Source organism: Ascaphus truei, chromosome 2, assembly GCF_040206685.1.
Source record: "Ascaphus truei isolate aAscTru1 chromosome 2, aAscTru1.hap1, whole genome shotgun sequence".
NCBI classification, from domain to species: Eukaryota; Metazoa; Chordata; class Amphibia; order Anura; family Ascaphidae; genus Ascaphus; species Ascaphus truei.
Window position 1 is genome coordinate 199727158 of NC_134484.1, and position 22385 is coordinate 199749542.

General features: G+C 38.0%; 1 protein-coding gene across 3 annotated transcripts in view; it reads right to left on the reverse strand.

Moving 5' to 3' along the window:
- Window positions 1-6087: 6087 nt before the first annotated feature.
- The window catches only part of EXOC2 (exocyst complex component 2), a 156927-nt gene continuing 140629 nt past the window's right edge, over window positions 6088-22385 (reverse strand). For all 3 annotated transcript variants that reach the window (XM_075585813.1, XM_075585815.1, XM_075585814.1), the window contains exons 24-28: window positions 13960-14015; window positions 11431-11553; window positions 10288-10349; window positions 7669-7728; window positions 6088-6420 (exon numbers count right to left, since the gene is read on the reverse strand). In XM_075585813.1, coding sequence (XP_075441928.1) covers window positions 6327-6420; window positions 7669-7728; window positions 10288-10349; window positions 11431-11553; window positions 13960-14015 — 395 coding nt within the window. In that variant the 3' untranslated portion in view covers window positions 6088-6326. The remainder of the gene's footprint in view (window positions 6421-7668; window positions 7729-10287; window positions 10350-11430; window positions 11554-13959; window positions 14016-22385) is intronic.

A 22385-nucleotide genomic window follows, 5' to 3' on the forward strand; every position in this document is an offset into this window, starting at 1 on the left:
AAGGGTTATGATCTACAGTAGTTTTAGTCCTGCTGTCTTACCACCAGGTTAGATCATGTGAGAAAATAGCACAACTTGAGAAATCAAAAAAGAAACACAACATAGATAGTAATAATATTAATAATAAAGTAGCACAAAAGAAAAATCAAGTAGGCAATGCAAAATGTATTACAAGATATAGCAGCCAATCGAACAAAGTTGTTCAAATATTAAACAAATACTGGAATGTGCTTAACTGTGATCCACATTCCAAAGATCAGTTGACTAAATCTGCTTAAGTTGTCTTCCGCAAAGGGAAAAATATTAAAAACACACAAAATGTAGGGGGGACACGTTTCGGAGCCAAATGCCCCTTAATCATGCCCGTTCCCAGACTGAAAACAGCCTATGGTACTTCCTTAGTTTATACACCTTCAACCTACTACCTCACCAAATGAATAAGGATGAATAATGAAATGATAAACCAAAATAGTTGGTCTGTCTATTAGCAATAAGTCTATCCTATAGGTACATGAACATCAATAGTGCTAAAAAGAAAATAGCTAGGCATATAGACCGTCTAAACAGACTAACAATAGTTCACAAATCTGTGAGAGCAACAGTAGAACCTCACAAGTGACTAGGCATATAAGTACAGACTGATAATACTGCAAGATCCTGTGCTCAATAGCACCTAACTAATCACTTAAAGCATGGCAACAAAATGTTGTGTACAGTAAATTGAATAAGCTTAAGGCTGAACAAGAGACAGTGATTAAGACACAGGGACAAATGCCAACTCAAAAAGAATGTTATCAATATGAATCCTGTGCTGTGGTGTGACATCTGTGGCTCTCGTGGGGTAGTCTGCAGTCATCCCAGAATTTACTGTGCAAACCATTTTTTTGCCATGCTTTAAGTGATTAGTTAGGTGCTATTGAGCACAGGATCTTGCAGTATTATCAGTCTGCACATATATGCCTAGTCACTTGTGAGGTTCTATTGTTGCTCTCAAACACAGATTTGCGCACTATTGTTAGTCTGTTTATACAGTCTATATGCCTACAGTAGCTATTTTTATATTTTATAGCTTTCTTTATTAATAGATATCAAGATCTTAAAAACAGTAGCACCACTAACCTTAATATAAGCATGAGCCTTTCTTCTGCATGAATTATGCGACAAAAATTAGTCTGTACAGGGGTTATCTTGCCCTTGATACGCACCAAAATGTAATCCAATGTAGCTTTTGACATTCTCATTTACTCAAAAAATGTACTGTCATGCTTACGGCATTCATGATACAAAGTCGCAAATTCACCAACTGTCTGGTGCTGCCCATTTATTTTGTGGACGTTAGTTTCTCGCCCATCAAATACGATTGTTTTTAAATAGGTACTCTCTGACAACAGCAGGAGTAAATAGCGTTTTGGTTTGAGCCTCTTGGAGAGCGCCATGTTTGTTAGGGAACCGGATGTTTATGGAAGTGACGTAACGGTCGCCACATCATGACCGTGCCCCCCATCGGATAGACTGTAGGAGAAGAATCGCGAAGCCACGCGCTCGGTCGCGCCTACTATTTACGTAGCCTCAGAGTGGTGTAGTGCAGGCTGGCAAATATGCTTTCAATGCAAAACTCAACATCAATAAATCTCTGTCACTTTAATGTGTAAATGTGGCCTGGCGACCTGAGATTTTGCTCAGACATACAAGTATGTCCTTTGCTACAAATCCGCTTTTCTCTTGAAAGATGTGCTAGGAATGTGGCTAAAATATGGGACAAAGTTGGGGCTACGTTAAAACTTGAGCAGATTTTACATACAGTACTGTAAAGTCCCTATAACCCTTTCTGTACAGAAGACTTGCTTTATTATAAATACATACATTTTATTTATTTCATTCCTATGCCTGTACATACTTTAGGCAAAGTCCCTCCTGCTGAGTTTGCTGCTGGTACAGGAAAACTAAACGTTACCGTCTCACTTCCTTAACTGCATGGATGGCCTTAAAGATTTGTATGGAGCCTCATTGTTTAAATCCGCAATTACCCCAGCAAAAATAAATGTAATGATATCTTGATATTACCAGCGAACACACTATTCAATAACAAATTTCTAGTAAGCAATGTCTAATTGTTTGAAGAGCTTTTGAATACACCATGCTTTCTAAATACTGTATGTGGCTTTCAGATCTGTCCTGAATGATGGTGGTAGGTCTCATTCCTGGTACTTTCTGCAAAGCTTTCAATGTGGGTATCTGAAAAGTTACTTTGAAGATATGTTTCAGAACCTTGAGTGGTACAGAGGTTTATCTATTTTTTTTTACTTGTCATCTGGTCTAGAGATGGAGAAATGTGTAAAAATTCGAGCTGCAAAGTTGTTGGTGGTTTTCGATCAAAATCCGTTTCGCAGATGGATATTTGTGGGTTTTCTTGACAGTAAAAATTCAGGAATACTCCTGAATCCGCCATCATTTTCCCTTTGCACTAATGTCAGAAAATTCCCCTAAACATTTTTATATTACATTTGTTTGCGAATGTTACAACATGAGAGCAACCTCTTTTTAACAGAGTCCCAAGTGCTATATAGTGGTTTGCAGAAGTATTCAGTATTCAACCCCTACCAATAATGTCACATTTTGTTGAATTACAAATAATTTATGAACATTTTTTCAAACAAACTTTTTTTTTATTCAAAGCTACAAAACTGTAGTGGGTAAACGGAACACTGTCATATGAAGAGGAGATAAATGTCAGCAACGGAAATGTACAACATTACATTTACTGGTTGCATAAGTATTCAGCCTCTTAAGTCAGTACTTGGTAGATGCACCTTATGCAGCAATTATTGGATAGGTCTCTACTAGCTTTGCACATTAGGATGGTGACATTTTTGTTCATTCTTCATGGGAAAATTGATCCAGTTCTAATGTTTGTTGGGGACCATTGATGGATTGCAATCTTCAAGTCTCGCCATAAATGCTCTTTTAGATTCAAGTCAGGACTTTGACGGGGCCACTCAAGAACATTAATTCTCTTCTTGTTCCAAACTCCCCATAACATGATGTTGCCACCACCACGCTTGACAGTTGGGATGCTGTTGACTGGGTGACGTGCAGTGTTGGGCTTGCGCCAGACGTAACGCTTGAAATTTAGACCAAAAAGTTCAAATTTTGTCTTGTCTTACCACAAAACCCTTTTCCACGTCTGCAGTATCATCTATGTGCTTTTTGCAAACTCCATACATGATTTTAAGATGTCATTTTGAGTAATGGTTTCTATCTTTTCACCCATCCATACTGTCAAAGCCAGCTTTGCACAAGGACTGGCTTATTGTTGATGCATGAACACTGACTCCCATCTCAGACACAGAGCTTTGCAGACTCTCTCATGGTCATTGTTGGCTTCACAATTACATCCCAAACCAGTTTCCTGCTTGCCCGGGTTAGTCAGTTTGGGAGGGCATCCTGATCTCGATAGAGTGTGGGCGGTATGATGCATTTTCACTTCTTCATGAAGGACTTCGCTGTGCTGAGAGGAATAATCAGCACCCTTTGAAATTTTCTTGTACTCTCCTACCATTTCATCCCTGACCATTTCACTAATTTTGTGAACTTTCAAACAATTAATTTACATTTAAGGAATGAATCTGTTTTTCTCTGGAAATCTTCCTTCTTTATATTCTATATGCATTTTCTAACTTCATAACTTTGAAGTCATTTTTGTAGATTCTATCTACATGTAAAGTCTAACTAGTGTAATGGAGTCAACTCAGGTGCCAGCAACATGTGAAAAATGTGCCGGGGAGGGGGCGAGTGAATACTTCTGCACACCTCTGTATATCCCCTCAAAGCAACCTTCAAATAACTTGTGGAGAGACACCTGTGCAGAAAAAGGAACACACCTGAGAGATATTAAAATATACTTATGCATTATTAGCATGACTCATATGCTAAAAAAATTGATATAAAAGTTAAAAATGAGAGGAATCTATGTTGCATCGCACAATCCTCTAACTTATTTTTTTTATATTGACCAAGGCATAAGATGAATAATAAACACGTTTCTATGTTGCTCAATGCAAATTCTAAAATATTATTTGTAACTTGTCTGACATGAAATCCTACGACGTTTATTAAATGAATCTGTAAGAACGTGCGCTACATTGCTATCCTTCCCTAAAAGCTTATTACAAGATACAAATGTAGCCAGATATATTGTTGAGTACTCCCCCAGCAAACCGCAGATGGCAGCTGCCTGACAACTGCCTGCTCCCGGACTCCCTGCGACCAGAATAATTGTCCATCAGGACCAACACAGCGGGATCCCTGCTTCTGAATGGGACTCCCGCTGTTATTGCTACTGGGCCCCATCTGTCTGGAAGAGATACGAAGTGAGAGCAGACAAAACCGTTCTCTCTCCCTGTGCATCTCTAACCGGCGATCACTGTGTTTTTATTTTAATTACATAGGAATGAAGCAGGGGATCTCCGGGCAGGGGATCTCCGGGCTGAATTTCAGTCCCGGGGACCAATTGCTTCCCGAGTTACAGGCCCCTGGTATGGGGTTCCTATATATCACGCATATGTAATTCTCATGTGTCACGTAACCGGGACATGTAAACTTGCAGGAGATACCGGCACCCCATACCGAGGTCTGTAACTCGGGAAGTAAGATTCTACGTGGCTGAAATCAATGCGGATCAGCTCCGGAGACCCCTGTTCAAGCCTATGTTATTAAAATATAAGCAGCGCGATCGCCTGTTCGAGGCGCGCAGAGAGTGTGACTGATTCTGTCTACTCTCACTGCGCATCTCTTCCGGACTGATGCAGTCTAGTAGGACTAACACAGCGGCAGTCCCATTGAGATGCAGGGACCCTCGCTGTGTTAATCCTGATGGGCAATTCCCCCCTGCTCGGCACTTGGCTGTGTATGCTCCACGTTTGGCCCGCGGTTCACCAGCCCATGTGCTTGGGCAGGATGGAGATGGCTGCATCTTGAAGGTACAGAAGTTGAAAAGTATACTTGAATTTATCAGTGAAAACAACATATTATAATTTACTTATTTTGAATGATTGATTATTTACATAAAAACTGTAAAGGTTCTGGGATATGACTCGCTTTTCATTAAACTAAAATATTTAATATTACTATACGGTCAATAAAGAAGTAGAAATCAAAAAGTAATTTTATAGGTCCAGCATCATGATTACATTACACTGCAATGTATTGCATCTTCACTATCCTCTTCCTTGTGCATATTACTGAAGCAGTATCAATGTGAATGGTAAGACTGATAAGCATATGATAGATATGGTCCAGGGGTCTTTATGGAAATTCTGACATGTAATCGTTTTGTGTGTAACAGCTACTATTTATAGTAATAACCGCTACTGCCAACATTGCCATGATAGTAAATAGGCCAGCGACAATCACTTAAGCAGCAACTATAACACAATGTACATAGAAGGTAATTTTATAATCTTGTTTTGGCAAGACCTGACCAACAATTAAAGTTGCTATGAATATTTTGAAAGGGCTCTGAAGAAAAAAGAAAAATAATATTTTAAGCATACAGTACTGTATGCGAGAGTTAAAAAAAACAACAACGGTGGGGGGAAATACATTCTTTAAAAATGATAACTGGATTGAGAAGTTTCAGACAAGGTGAGTAATAAAATAGTCAGGGTTTCTCTTGTTAAAAACAGATATTTTTTTGTTTTGCATCTATATTACAAAGCAGCCAATCTTAGACTGTTGAAGGATGGATAAAAAGAATTACAAAGCTAATTAGATTTTGGCTTAAAGAAAGAGTTTGTATGCATGCTCCAGTTTCTGTTGTTGAAGTGCTGTGTGTGCATGGTAGCTCCTGAAACTGTGAATTTCAGTTCAGTTTGGTGTACAGTATTTCTTATTTTATCTTTGACAAACAGCCTCACTTTGTACATTAATACTGTATGTGATTACAAAACCATTTCCAACTACCTGGCTGACTTTATTCTGTTAAAAAGGCAGGTACTGTAGCAACTTCCAGTCTCAGATCAGAAATGTCGGTATCATATTAATTATTTGTGTCTTAAAATAACACTTAACCTGTACAAAGTAACAAGATAATTGTACATTACTTTTTAATTTTTTCACTGCTTAATAACATACAGAAACAAAACTTTATGCCAAATAATGCTTTGTTAGAGTTGCAGCATAAACATGGTTCAACATACATGGCTGTAGTATTTTAACAGCGGAAGTCATTGAAGCCAATACATCTGTAATGAATAAATGCATGAACACAGGAGGAATGCAAGACTTGCTGTGGAGTTAGATAACTTTTTGAGTTCCTCAAGTCAACCTCAAGTCTTCATGATGACAGAGGAAGAAGATTGAAAGCAGGTTAACTGTAAGTGCATGCTGCTTTTGAATTCATTTAAGAACTCTTCTAGTAACCTGTGAAGGAGAAAAGCATTGTACTTAAGAGATTTTATCATAAAAACAACAACCAATGGTCAAAACCTACAGTACAAGGATGTTTATGTCAACCAGGGTTGAATACAATACAGCTTGGAAATAAATCAGGCCATGTTCTGGAATGTTTTAATGGCTGATACATGTACTGTTTTGAAGCTGTTTTGAAGCTTAGGAATACTATATAATTTCCAAGTATTAATCGTGACAGAGCACAAGGGGAAAGGTTTATTGGTGGCATTGACATTTTCAAAGTGTGCTCCACTCGTTCTTATCTTCAAGGTGTACTAAGTGGTCTCCTGTTTATGGCATTACTCTGTGAGCCCTAAACTTTTCGCCTTCTATAAGTAACAAAAAATGTTTGACAAGAAACCAAACATTAATAGTGACATCACTAAAACACTCCCATATTTTCAGAGCATATGGATTAAACCAGGGGTGCGCAACCTGGTGGAGTAGGGGTGTGGGATTTTTCAGGGGGGGCGTAGCAGTTGCAGAGGCCCCATGCTCGTCCCCACGGCATTAAAATGAAATGTCGGGGGGTCGCGTGAGGCCTCTGCAACTGAATTTACCGCGATTCAGATCGCTGGTGTGACGCATCGCTGGTGTGACGCGTCGCTATGGCAACGTGGCGGGGGTCACGTGACATGACGCTGACCAAAGAGGTAAGGGGGGGGGGGCGCGCTAGCAGTGCAGGGAGGCACAGCTTCAAAAGTTTGCACAGCCCTGGATTATACAATTACTTAAAGTGTTGTTTTATTTTTTTAAAATGTACTTTACAAACAGCATTGCATTAATGCATATCTACAAATATTCAGGTGTACATTTCACTTCAGATGACAATTTACATAGTTCCAAGCTTGTAACATTGGTTGTAATGCAGGCAAGATAAACTGATGAATAATTTAGCCATTGTGCAAAATGTACCACCGAACAAAGGCCTAATACATGAAAATGCTGTTAAATTGTGAAAGCACAACAACAGGTGGTGAATAAACAGAGGATGGTACATGCAGCAAAATGGCATGGAGGAGTTGGAGAGGAAATATGTGTACCTCTCCTTACCATTTCCAAATTAAATCTCAATACAGTACTGAGTCACTATAAAAAAACATTTATCAGAAGGTATTTTTATTTATTTGTAAAAAATAATAATAATACAAGGATAACAATTTGATTGAGGCTTGTGAAAACATTTGGAGAGCTCTTGAACTTCTGAACGTTACTCACTTTTTATCACCTCCACTTGGAAGTTGAGGAAGAGCTTCCAGTGCTTGTTTGAAGCTGGACCTGTAATGGTATAGGTCGATCCGGGTTATACATTTGAAGTAAAGCACTACATACTTTTATAAATCGTCACATCTGTAAAGGCCCCAAAAATACCTTCAGAAACTACTGCTACTGATTTGCTAAGAGTTGAGGTGATTTTAGAAGAATGTGGGCTGTGGTCACTGTTATTTGTTCTCCAGCTTTTCTTAATTTAAAACACTTTAGAAACCGTGAAAATCCTTCAATCTACAGATCATTTGAAGAGTATACTGTATGTTGAGAAGAGAATGCATTTGGAAACAAGCTAAAGTAAAATACATTTCATTCAAAAATTAAGAGAGAAACTAGGACTATTTAAAATGTTACTGTTAGGGACAGTAGGTAAGGCCAGAAACTGCATTTGTGTTAAACCATCCATTTTGTCTGTTCATAACCTGTTGAGATTCTGTAGTCAGCCTTTTGTTGAAATATAATTTCTAATGTATTCAGCTTCTGCCAAAATACATTTCCTCTTTCCTTCCTACGATACTTTTTATGTTGTCAGCTTCCTGCTGTTTTAATAAACAATAGACTGGTTCTCTGAGAGAGGTAAAATCGTCTAACATAGTTGCTAGAGAAATTCAATGTTTTTTTTGATAACAGACAATGAACAGACTAGTATTTAGATAGTGCCTGTATAGGGAGAATTACGCCCCCAAATCATTCCACTAATATGTCCTGCCCATAAATCACGCCTCTAATCTAAACCACACCCAGGTTACACCTACGTTACGCCTCTAACCAAACCTTTCTTTTTTCTGTATAAAAATCTTTACCCTATGCTTAATAAACTGAGGCGGAAGGATTGAAACACTGTCTGTGTGTCGGTTCTTTCGTTTTCCCGGGCCTGTACGTTCATCAGATTGGAGATAAGAGTGCTAGTGCGTGATAAAGCTTCCGGGGGGAGTCTGCAGCAGTGAGGTGCTGTATGTTTGTATCCAGTCACAGAAGCCTCCAGCTCATTGGCAGGGAAAAGGTTTCTTTCAGTTACTGATACATATTCAATGTCACTTTCAGTCTAGCTATGTTATGTCTTGTAATCCAGACTTTTACAGACTCATATGTGAGCTAATGCAGGTCAATACTTACTGGTTACCATAGAAGTACCAATGACTAAGCACAACATACTTATATTACTGTATGCCTCCAAACAGAAGACTCTACATCACTGGTGGGACGCATGCGGCACACAGAGACTTCCCCTGAGGCCCCAACCTCCTCTCTCCCAAAGCATATGGGGCGAGGATAGGAGATGGGGGCGTGACTATAAGCTGATTGGAGAATGACAGGGAAAGTAAGAGAGGTGAGATGGGGGAGACAGAGTGAGAGAGGAGAGAATGTGAGGGGACAGTGAAAGAAAAAGGGTGGGGAGTGAAAGGCAGGGGCAGCAGTGAGAAGGGGGGACAGTGAGATAGTGCAGGGACAGTGAGGGAAAGGGGAATGGGAACAGTGAGAGATCAGCACACACAAGAAAAGAGATCAGCACAGAGAGAGGGGAGAGATGAGCACAGAGAGAGAGGGGGGCGAGATCAGGAGAGAGAGAGGCAGGAGAGAAGTCAGCACAGAGAGAGGGAGAGAGAGAGATATCAGCAGAGAGAGAGAGGAGAGAGAAATAAGGAGAGATGAGGTGTGAGGTCAGCACAGAGAGAAGGGTGAGAGATAGATATCAGGAGAGATAGATATCAGGAGAGATAGATATCAGGAGAGAGAGATCAGCAGAGAGCGAGAGAAGGGAGAGGGAATTATCATCACACAGAGTAAGAGATGTTATACAGAGCGATTATATACGGAAATAGCTGGAGTTCTAGGGAGAGGTTATGTGATGCAATGGGAGGAGTTATATAGAGTAATAGTAGGAGTTATAGGAAGAGGTTATATGGAGCAATAGGACAAGTTATATGGGGCAATAGAAGGAGTTTATAGGGAGCAGTTATATGGAGCAATAGGACAAGTTATATGGGGTAATAGGAGGCATTATAGGGAACAGTTATATAGCAATAGATTATGTACGACTCTTTTAGGGGCCAAAGGGCCACACATGCGGCCCTTGATGTATCTGATGATGCCCACCACGGCTCTACATGTATAGTCAGGAGGCATTCTAGCTTTGCAGCTCCTGTTACAGAGCATTACATAAAAGGCTTAATCATTAATGTTGCATTCTTAAAGTTTACATTCTTGCTCAATGTGCCTGCCATGCTCTAATCACATTTATAGCTGTATTTGCACTTTTATTTACAGTTCAGGTCAATGTCTGACATGATCTGGCTTTACCATGATCATGTTTTTATACATGTAGAGTTTACAATTTAATTTGTTTGGTGTCTGAGGCATAGGGAAACAAAGTGACTTGCCCAATGTCACACGGAGCCGACACTGGTGTTTGAACCGCCCCCCCCCTGCATCAAACTCAATGCCTTTAATTACTGAGCCATTCCTTCAGCCAATATACTGACAAGTATAATGGGTTTTATGAGACCTAAGAAATCCCGCTATACAAAGCTCATTAATTAAAAAAGAAAGAGAGGAAGCAAAACTTACTTGCTTTCATTTGTTAGGTAAACAGCAATGGCATCTCTCAGAGAGCAAATTTCAATCCTTGCCTTCAAAAAGCGATACACAAGACATGAGTAAAAAAAAGGTTCAAATGTAATAATCTGTAATTTTTGTTCACAATTATTTTATAAATTTATCTTCAAGTGAATATTGCGAAACCTACGGACTGAATCAATGGTGTTTTATGCAGTTAGATACAATAAGTAAAATATCTCAAACATTGCAGACTGTCTCTACCCTTTTGGTTGACTGAAACCTCCATGTTGGCGAACCCTTTCTCTGCCAGAAGGGCCTGCAAGGCATTCACTTTCCCTTAGTGTGGGCCTTCTATTCAGACCACCCAGGCAAAATGTATCTAATTCCCCTTCAAATGCAATATAAAGTTCAAACTAAACAAAAAGTATTTTCACTAAAGAATGACTGCAACATTAAAAGTCTTTCTGCAGAAACCTTCCATTACATACACACTAATGCATTGACCCTGGAGTGTCAACTTTGTTGCATATCATCGTGTCCTCTGCAAAAAGGCATATTTTCCCTTACATCACTTCTGTAATGGTGCTAATAAAGATATTAAAGAGCGAGCACTGGTCCCATTCCTGAGGTACCCCACTGGTCACCTCCCACAACTCTCTGTTGCCTATGCCTATCCTTCAACCAATGCCTTATCCAGTCAACTACAGCACCGTAGCATCCAATACCAAGTATTACAACTTGTTTATCAGTCTCCTACTGTATGTGGGATAGTGTCAAAGGCATTACTGAAATCTGGGTAAGTTATATATACTATCCCAACCGGTTCTATTATCTTGGTCACTCTGTAAAGAAATCAGATTAATTTGATATGATCACCTACAGTAAACTCACGGTGCCTGGGATATTGTAAGCTGCTAGAATTGAGATATTAAAGAAATCATTACTAGAATCAACATGAATGTTTTGGAAGTGTCCTCTAGAAACGAATATACTATTCTATATTTTATGCCTTGGGAACCAAAAGTTACTAAGAAAGGCCAAAGTCTGTAAAAAAAAAAAAAAAAGGATATTTATATGCCCATTTTACACACATCCCTATCTCGGTCTATTTAAAAAGCTAATAAAAAAGTAATGTCCTAGTAATGGACGTACCTGTAACCCTCCATTTCTGCTGAAAGAGGACACACACTGCATGAGTCGGCTAAGTTCTTCACCCACTGCTTCCACAATCGTCGACATTACTCGGGGCACCAGTTCCTTTGAAATCGTAAATACCTGGAATTAACAAAGCAATGTTATGCACAATTGCACGAAGGTGGATTTTTTTTTATCTTCCTAGGGGTTTTTATTAAGTGAAACCAGAAATGCAACTGGCCAAAAAAAAAAGGGGCATACGACACATCCCTAAAATTGTGTGGTTTATTGCTATTGATCTGCATGCTTTAATGCATTAACATAGAAAGGGCAGCTACAGTATATTCAGCTACACCCAATTCTCACAGGGGAAACGGAAAAGGGCTTTCAGAAAATAATATTTATTGGTTTACTATTAGGTATTATCGTATATCTGTGCATGCATTTAGTGACTGCGCATTGCTGCCATCATTTAATTAATGAAATAAGTCTGGTAGGTTAACATATAGTACACATCTTAATTCTGCAGACAAAACATCTGTTGGTATGCATCATTTAATATAACTACCTCCTGAAGTAAATATTATTTTGTGACATACCTTGTATGGTAATACATTTAAACAATAGAAGTAAATAAATGTATTCCCTTTTCTCATTACATGAAGTGCTGTACGAATATAATTCGTGAGTATAGTATTTATTGGAATAAGTATCTCTGAATTGTAATAATAATCATTGGGCTGAACTCATTTTAACTTGATTCTGAACTACTGAGAACATTGTATGTTTTGTTTTAGTTTCTAGTAGCTTATGTTACATTTACATCAGATGTACCTGCTTTAATTCGATTTCTCAGTAAATAGATTCACGTATATGTGCTGCGTGTTTACTATGAAAGAGAGTAAATGCTAAAGAAGAACAAGCTATGCTCTTTTACTTAAGGACTGCAGTATTGCTTTGTGTGATAGTTGAATCTGAGGCATATTATAAAATGCTTTCAAAGAAGTTTATTGGGAATAAATATTTTGCTACATGTTTATATTATGGTGCATAAAGACATACTCTTGCTGCTTCTCTTTGTTACATACAGTATACTTGCCTTTGTCACCTTTGCTATGGTAATAGAAAATGAATGACACATCTACTGCATGGAACAGACAAAAGGGCTGACGATATACGTTTGACCACACATTTTAGCCCTCAATAGTTTAATAAATAAATACAAATGGTAAGACTCCTAAGTAACACAGTAAAGTCTGAGTAGCTGACAATAAGTATTTAGCCAAAGATGCCACAGAGGAAACCTTTGAGATTATTTTCTCTCTGGTGTCCCAGAAGTGGCAAGATCTAGCAATCAGTGTACCTCTTTACCAAATGGCTCCTGAATCTGTATATAGACATGCTAAAATATTTTATATGGATCACTGTTGCACTCACTTGTTTAAGGTCAGGTATTTTTCTTGTAATGCGGTGGTGCTGGTTCGGGAGGATGGCAGGGAACCTTCTCCCGTTAAGTCATTGGTAGCAGAATTGTCTTTTCCCTGCCGCACACACAGTACTTGCTAGATGCTTATATGCAATTCATTTTTTTTATTGTAGGTTAATGTGAGTAGAGAAAGCACAATGTTACGGTGGACGCAGATCCTTCATCGTGTGGAATTTCATATTTCAACTGATGAAAGGGCTGTCTCCCGCCCCCTGAATTCTGGTGCCTTCTCTACTCACGTTAACCTGCACTAAAGAAAATTAATTACAGCACATAAGCGCCTAGCAGTGCTGTCTGCATGAAAAAAGATAATTCTGCTATCTGTAGATAGCAGCTAGGATGTACAGCATAGGCCAGTATTGGTGGAGCTCTCGCTTTAGGAAACTAACATCCTGTATTTTCACACGAGTGACTATCTCAAATATCAACTTAGGGAGGTGTACCATAACATGTAGTGCTTGATTATTATTAATAAATATATATATATATATATATATATATATATATATATGTGACACTGTGTGCTCATTTGCATGTCATTTCCCAGAATCCCTTGCTGCAGTGGAAGTGCTGTATGCTGGGTGATAATGGGGAAAGGCGGGGTTGCAGACCTGCCTAAGACATGCAGATGAGCATACAGCTATATTTGCATATATTTGCATATATTTGCATATATATATATATATATATATATATATATATATATATATATATATATATATATATATATATATATATATATATATATATACAGTGTTCGACAAACCTATACATTTGCTCGCCCCGGGCGAGTGGATTTAACCCCCGGGCGAGTAAATATTGGCCCAAGCAGCACACGTTTGGTACTAGGTGGCGAGTAGATTTTTTTGTGTGGCGAGTAGATTTTTTGGTGATTTGTCAACCACTGTATATATATATATATATATATATATATATATATATATATATATATATATATATATATATATATATATATACACACACATACATGGGAATAAATCGTGTCTATAACAAAACCAATGCTTCTAAAAGCACAGTCCAGCATTTGAAAACAAGCTTACCTCTGCATGCACGGCAATAATGTTCACTAATGCTTCCTTCAAATAGTTTCTGACACCTGAACATCAAAAACAGAGGGGGGGAAAGGGCAAATCAGTTGCTAAATGACTTGATGATTTAGGACTGCAGGTCAAATGCACATCTAACAATCTTACCATACCTGTATTTTGTTTAAACTTTCAGAACTAACCATGATTTTAGCAGACAGAAAAGCTGGATCACCACAACAGTAATTAATGTCCTTTTTTCGTGAACAGTTCCTGTTTCAGAACACTTCTCTTGTGTAATAATCCAAAAACCTATGCTTATTTCTGTCAAATTATTCCTATGAGGTCTTTAATGTTCACAATACATGGCATGCATCCAGAAAGTACTGCCAAGTGTAATTCTAATCAGCCAGACAACATTCCAAAGGAGCGCAAGATCCCAGGTGGACCATCAAAGTTCTGATGGCTTAGCTATACTAAGCTCCCTATTTCTAGCTACTGATATGGCGTTTTGTTAGATTGGTTATGAATGAAGACTCTATTGACCGTCTAATAGTGTCCTTACTGGTGTCATGGCAAAGCAGCGTAGAGTAATGAATATACTGTAGCATGAAAAAACAATGAAACAAAGTGTTTTCAAGTTGAAAGCTCAATAAAGAATGCAATACTGTAAATTATTATTAATGCTTTAGTCATCCAAAACCTGGTTCTACTTAGGTGTCAACCTGGCTGCTGCCAAAGGTGGGTTTCATTTACTGGCATCAAAAAGAAGATTTATGTGAAAGCTATTTAGATATTTGCCCAAGACACAGCACTAAAAGAAAAGGAACATTATTAAGCTCATCATGCTTGTCATGATAATGTCATTATATATTAAGTATTTTAAACAATATGGTACATCAGGGGTTAACGTTGGTTACAAATTGTGTTAAAAATACAAGAATTGTTTTTATGACCTGTCAAGGCAGGTCTAGGTTGTATAGGACAGTGCCAGCATCTGCTTTGACAGGGATGGTCTAAAATACGGCCACCTTACACTAGAAATAAATAAAAACAGTTTAAAGGCCCTTTTAAATACATTCTTTGGAGGGTTCTACAAGGTTCAGGGGGCGTGGCAAAGAAGGTATTCCACAAAAGAGAACATATATTAAATATAAGATATTGTTGGCCTGAAGCGAATAACAACTACATATTTGCATTCGTTGCAATGAGACGAATCAGGTGCACGCTTAGTAGAGAGTTAAGTACATTTTCGGACACATTTTGCACGGATTTGTTTGTGTTAAGTGCATAGTTTTTCTTTCATAAACAGGGAGCACTAGACCCTGGCAGATACATATTTTGTTTGCATTTCTATTTTGATCGTGGCGGAGGATAGATTAAATTGCAACCGCGTAAGGGTAAATATTAACTAATTTGAAGTACCTTGCGGAGTTGAAAGGTGATTTGGCTAATTTAGCCGTGTATATTAACCCATGTTGCATACAGTATATAAGTCACATGCGCACAAGTTTGCGGTTTGTGACAAATAGTACTGTATATTGGGCCGAATTTAGGGGAGATATTTTTCATGTGAGGGACCTTCGCGGAAAGTGAAAAGTGGGCCAGCCAGAGAGCTGTGTATTAACCATTGTCCCATATAAAGGTCACATGCTCACAGGTGTGTCATACGTGAACAATGCTTATTTAATTTTGTACTAGTCGGATGTGAGTTGGTTCCTTGCAGTTAGTATTCTGTTTCTGGATTTCTATGATGTAATTTAGGATCTGAGAATCCTATATATACTGTATTAAAAACCCGTGAAACGCAACATTGTAACTAAGGTAACATTAAAATGTTTTACCTGTGATAAAGCATTTTAAACACAAATGTTCAACTGAATCATCATTTATGTAATAGTTCACTATGTTAAACATTGATACACTAAAATGAATTACATTTCTACTTTATTCTAGGGGTTACCTCTGAGACATTTCTGTAGTACTACAGGTTTCAAACAAAACCTGAATTATAAGGTTCGTGGCTAAGTTTTAAAGAAGTTGGTTACTACAATGACTTTCACATTGAGAAGTTACTTCACAAGCTGCCTTCTCCATGTGCAGTGCCTGACAACGTGCTTTTCTAAATTATTGTGCAGCATGCTCATTTAAAAAAAAAAAAAACACAAACAATAATAGCAGGATATAGCTTTTCCATTTTCGGAAAGATGCAAAGAAATTTTAGAAACAGTGAGTTTCTCATATTGAGTGCTGCCCCCCCCCCCCAGCTCTCTAATTTTTCCGTTGCTTTGCCCGTGTGGCCACACGATTTGAGTGGCGGGCACCTTATAATGCATTTTTTTTTAACTTTTCCCATTTGGTAGTTTTTTCATAATTGAGTGCAATGAAAATCCCTGTAATAATTTACACATAGTGTTTTTAATCCAAGCTGTTTCCCATTAAAAAGTACATTAAATACCAACAATCCCAGAGTAGTTCCCACAATTTTCTAGCAGCCTGTAACACTATTGGATCAAAGTACCAAGTGCATAGACTGGGTCATCAACAGAGCATGAACTAGTAATGTTCCTAGTCCAATCTATAGCACTTACCCTTGCCTAACCTTAATGGTGCACTTATGATATTCCTTAAACATAACATGGGCTGGCTCTCTATGGGAACATCATGTAAATGTGCTCATTTTCTAGGGGGAGCCCGCTTTAAAGCACAAGTAATTGTCGGACGTTCCACTTCCATACACATCCCTGACGGCGACCACATGATCGATACTCAAAGTGATTATGTTAGTCTGGTCACCCTCTGGTCCCGCCGGACTTCGACCATGAATAGCATTAAATGCACATTTATCCCAGGCTAAACCTTTGTTTGTAAAGTGCCGAGTACAGCATCAGTTCTATGTAAGAATAATGCTGAAAAGCTAATCACATTAATGCCAAGTATCCCATCGTTACATTAATTCTAGAGTGCTCTAGCAACTTTATATACGCAATAAATGTAGGTAGTTAGGTAGATAAGGATAACTCTTGTCTCGCTTAAAAGGGGAAGTCACCAGAAACAAGTCCCAACATTTATCATTAAATATTTTATCAGTGTACGTCTCTTCCTTAGAAAGATTCAATCATCTTTAAAGTAACAATCTTATGTCGATCTAGTGACAAATGTATGTTTTGCCTTTCTCTGGGTCTGCTCAATTCAAGCATATGATAATGAGAATTACTTTGCAAACAAAGAACTTAAAAAAATACTTATACTTCTCCGATTTTTTGAAAAAGTGCCAATCAGCTCCATTTACCTATTAAAAGTAGAAACTATACTTCACTTTTGTATTAGGCTGCCCCATAAAACAATGCATACTGTATAAAGACGAAAAACAGCAAGAGTTCTAATAATGGGTGAATTCCTTTATAATACCTGTAGGATTTAAGTAGTCATCACAAAAATGATAAGCCAGATAGCATACCAAAGAATAATCCACATTAAAAAACAAATAATTATAAACATTCGTAAAATGCCATGGGAGTGCCAATGTTTGGGTCTCGAGGGACCTTCTTCGGGGCTTACGGTAGGCTCTAAATGTAAATTAAAATTAAAATTTAAGCATCCTGTCTGTGCCGTATAAACAATTACCTACGTGTTTAAGTGTACACAGAGGTTTCTTTTTTTTTCTCTTCAAGTAGTCATCACACTAACCTAACCACTTCCAGCATAATTATATTATGCTGGTGAGGCACAAGCAATGGAAAATAGCTTGTTCAGTGAGTAAACTTGTAAATAATGTTTCTGAAGCTATGTTAAAAGATGCTTTTTTTTTCCAATAGTGAGTTTGTCTATACACACACTAATCAGAATACTGCTTCTCCTAATTGGAGAATGAGGACTACGCATCTCAATGCTTTCTATTTCTCTCGGTCACCTTACTGTGCAGATACAACACACATACTTGCCTTTGTTGACTGCAACTTATTCATACATTTGTAACTCACCCCAGATCTAAAAAATAAAAACTGAATGTTCAAGGAGACTCGAAAGTTGGTTTGCCATAATTCAATATCAAGTCAGTGATGCTGCAATTGCTAATTAAGATGAGGTCTTCAGTGGCTTCTCTGAAATCGTAACAAAATGTATAGGTGCTTAATATATTGATAATGCCTTTATTACTAATTTTCCCAAGGACCTTAAAATAAATTATATCTGAATGCTCCTCTCATGTGCTTGGTGTAACTCTAGATGCTACAGGTAACAGCAGTATGTGTAATTTTAAGGCAGGTAACCATACCACAAAAGGGGCGTCTCACCCAAAAGATAAACACACTGGGTTTTGAATTCTCACGGCATTTGAAAAGAAGACCTTTTCTTCTAGAATTCCCTAACCTTTAAAAATTAATTTACTCAACAGGTGGTCAGAGGCTTTAGTGGCTTGCATACTCACCTGTTGCTGAGTATGTCATGTCTGAGCGAATTGTCCCCACCCACACATCCCATTATCAGCGCTTCTCGCCTACTACTAGTCTAATGACAAAGGCATAAGTCAGATTTGGGATTTCCCCAGGAGCACAAAAAAGCTGCTGTCTGCAGTGAATAACAAATGTACACAGATTGCTCCACTTCTAATAAGTGCTTCCAGTAAATATATACCAATGTAATAAGCACAAAAGAAAGCAGATGCATTGTAGAATGAAGCAAAACGAACAGAAACTTTTTACAATGCTCTTTCCTCTCTGCTACTAAGCACTTACTGCTCTTTGAAAAAAATAAACATGAAAAACCCCAAAGGAAACATTTTTTTTTGGTTGCGGCTAGGAAGTTTGACATTAAGCATTTGAAAACATCTTCTATCTTCACTTTTTACCTTTATGGGCAGATCAAGTGAATGAACTGAAAAGGCAACTCCAGGATGGAGCAGGTGATGTCAGCAACTATTACACGATTGGACAGAGAAATAGCACTGTGCACATTCTAGAACTGTATTCTGAGTAGTGGTGGAAAGTTCTAAAGTATCTAAATGATCAGCAGTATTACATCTTTGTATTTGCAAGACATTTCTGAGAAGTTACTTAGATCTTATTGTACTGTATTATCGATTCAGTATGTTCAGTAGACTTCAAGTCACTCTGTGTAGACAAATTTTGGAAACACTTTTGGAACGTACCCACTTATTTAACCACATTTCCTGTTTTTAGCAATCGTTTCTCAAATCCCCTATTGCTCAGTACTAAAATTAGATACACAAGCACGATATAAATAAAAAAGGTACTTTTCTGCGTGCATAGAAAATGGGTAATAGATCAATTGGTTTTCTTTTCCAAAACACAAATGAGATTTACACCTATGTGTATTATTTGACATTTATTCTAAAAAACAATGTATTTTTTCAGAAGACGTTTGGATGCAGTCTCACAAAAAAGAGAATGTTTATCTTAACCCTTTTAGTTTAGTACAGTACTACTAATGTTTTCCATGAAAGTCCCAATAAATGAATATTCTTTAAAATTACCTACGTTCAAATGAATATGAACTTGTACAAAAATACTTAATTCTATGCAATACCAATATAATGTTTTTCAGCCTTGTACAAAAAGTAAACATACGTAAAAAAAAAAAAAAAAATATATATATATATTATATATATATTTTTAAATACGACCCCAACAGCATACAGAAACAATAGTAAACCATAAAACTGTGTGTAAGCAGCATGATAAATAAAATCAGAGAAATATCTAGAAATAAAAAGTGTATGCTATATACATTATTTGGGCCTATCGATTTCCAAAATAAATTAAAGCATCTTTACAGGATACCCCAAAACGCTGAGATTTAAATGAAGGGTAGCACATTTATAATGTTCTGGAGTTAATCTCATATTCAATAAACAAAACATATGCAAATATATTGCTGAGATCAGATGCATTGTAAGAACCCCCAACCCTCTCTGATTGCGCATCTGAGATCAGATGCATTGTAAGGAACCCCAACCCTCTTTAATAGCACGTCGGAGATTAGATGCATTGTAAATTCTTCTGTATTTGGTACCATTTTCAAAAGACTTGAAGATTGCAGGGAGACCTTTAAGGATTCCTGGGGAACCCAAGGCTTCTTAGGAACCTGTTGAAAAATACTGACTTACTGTAGAAGACTGAATCAATTTTTGCAGTGCAATTTAGAAACATTTTTGAAGATCTCTAGTAATAAGCTGAGCACTCAATAATGGAATTGTGTTTTTTTTTGTTTTTTTTAAGTTGTAGTAATAAATCAATTTAAAAATACATTTTAAATGTACTCAAAATGAGAGCCACGTCCTGCCTTTTAAAGCCCTGCTCTTGAGTTAATTGTCCACATCCTAGCACAGCATACATAGGGTTGTGGTCTGACTGCCTGCAGAGTGAGGGAGCCAACCCTTCAGTCCCTCACAGTATCTAGAGGGCAGTGTTCAGCATGGATTAGCTGGAACTCTATACAGGCATACCTCTGTTTAAGGACACTCACTTTAAGTACACTCGCGACTAAGGACATATTTTCAATAGCCCCATAAAAAGGCATTTGCTTTTGAGGAAGGCCCTTGAGGCTGAAACGTCAACTATTGGCTTATAATACATTTTCTAGCAGAAATCCGCAGTGCCCTGGTTTTTTCCATAGCCCCATACCCCTGTGTCCGTACGCTTGCTTCGCGACTACGGACACTTATTCTGCACTACAGACCGCCATAGTAGTGACGCTCTGATTCCCCTCGCCCAATAAGCAAACGGCAGCTCGCGCATGCGCATGCCAGCACGTCCTGAACAGCAATACCGGCTCCCTACCTCAACTGAAGCAGCGATTAAGTGGGAAAAAGGTAGTGCTTCACTTTAAGTACATTTTCGCTTTACATACATGCTCTGGACCCATTGCGTACGTTAATGCGGGGTATGCCTGTAAAAGGATTGTATTTATTTTCTATAGAATATCAGGTTTTCTTCAACATAATTTGGGGAAATTGTTATGGACAGGAAGAAAGTTTAAAATTGGAAATACGTTTCTGTGAAATTTTTCACTGTTATTTAATAAAGCTGAAAGTTTTTTCTAAACAAATTGCTCTACAGTATGTTTGTGTCCATCCCCAACAGGGGGGTGTCTCCAAAAGATGTAATATATAATAGAGGATCCCAGGCAGTATAGTGGGTTCCTGAACCAGCGTGAATACTTAAAAGGCCACAAACGGTTGTTATAAATGACCTGCCCACAGTTTGCAAGACAACTTCTCTACAGATGTATGCTGATGATTCGATCATTCCCAGCCCCTCTAACCTTGAAAATGTACTGCAATCTGATTTTACCAAGGTTGAAAACTGGATCACCCAAAACAAACTGTTATTAAATACTGACACAACAATTACTATGGCATGTGGGACTAAGGTAACATTTCTGAAGCGTCCCACAATAGAGCTAATGATTAGAACCAGCTTTAACACTAATATTGCCTCAGTTACTAGCTTTAAATATTTGGGTGTGTGGCTTTGACTACAATTTAACATTTGGTTTATATATTGACAAACTGACATATATCCAAAACTGTGTGTACTTTATAGAAATATAAATCCTGCCTAAGCCCACTGGTCAGAAACCGCACTGCATAGCAGATGCTAATGCCAAGTAATGACTATGGGGATATAGTGTATGGTACAGCACCCAAAATTGACTTCAGCAAACGTTATATTCTTTACGACTCAATATGCAGTCTTGTCTTATTATGTAACGTTAACACTGTGCCATTGTGATATGTTAATTGGACTAGGTTGACTTTCCCTTAAGTCCAGATGCAATGTACATCTTTCCTGTCTTACCTTCAAGTACTTTCTGGACACTACCCAATTATCTGAGTCGACTTCTCACCCCTACTGTAGACAGCACTTATCTCCTTAGAAACATCTCCAGAAACCTGCTTATAGTCCCATGGTTCAATAAAAAAATCCGGTCGCTTTTCCTTCTCATACCGATCACCTCACTCTGCTGGGCTTATTTGCCCGAGTACCTCTTATCCGCTTCCAGACAAAGTTCCTTACAGACTTTGTCTGTTTCCTACTTGAAACATGTTTGTAACTGTAACTTGTAATAGTGTCAACTTTACTTTGTGCTCAGGCCATACTTGAAATCAAGAGGTATCTATAAATGTAATTTTTTTCCTGGTACAATATTTTATTAATAAACTGCACCTTAGCGTGGGTGGTATAGCTGTCAATTACAGCAGCAGCTTTCAAAGTTCCTCACCACAATGCTTTGCACCACAGCGGCATGTGAGATGTGACTTTGGAATCTCCCACAGTAATGGACAGCTATACCATCCATGCTGTCTGCACACACTGAGGTGCAGTTTGGGGCCTTTTTACATGTGTGTTCCCTCAATGAGCTGAGGACACTGGGCTGCCTGGGTTTTGTCAAACTGTTTTCTTAGCAATAGACTGATG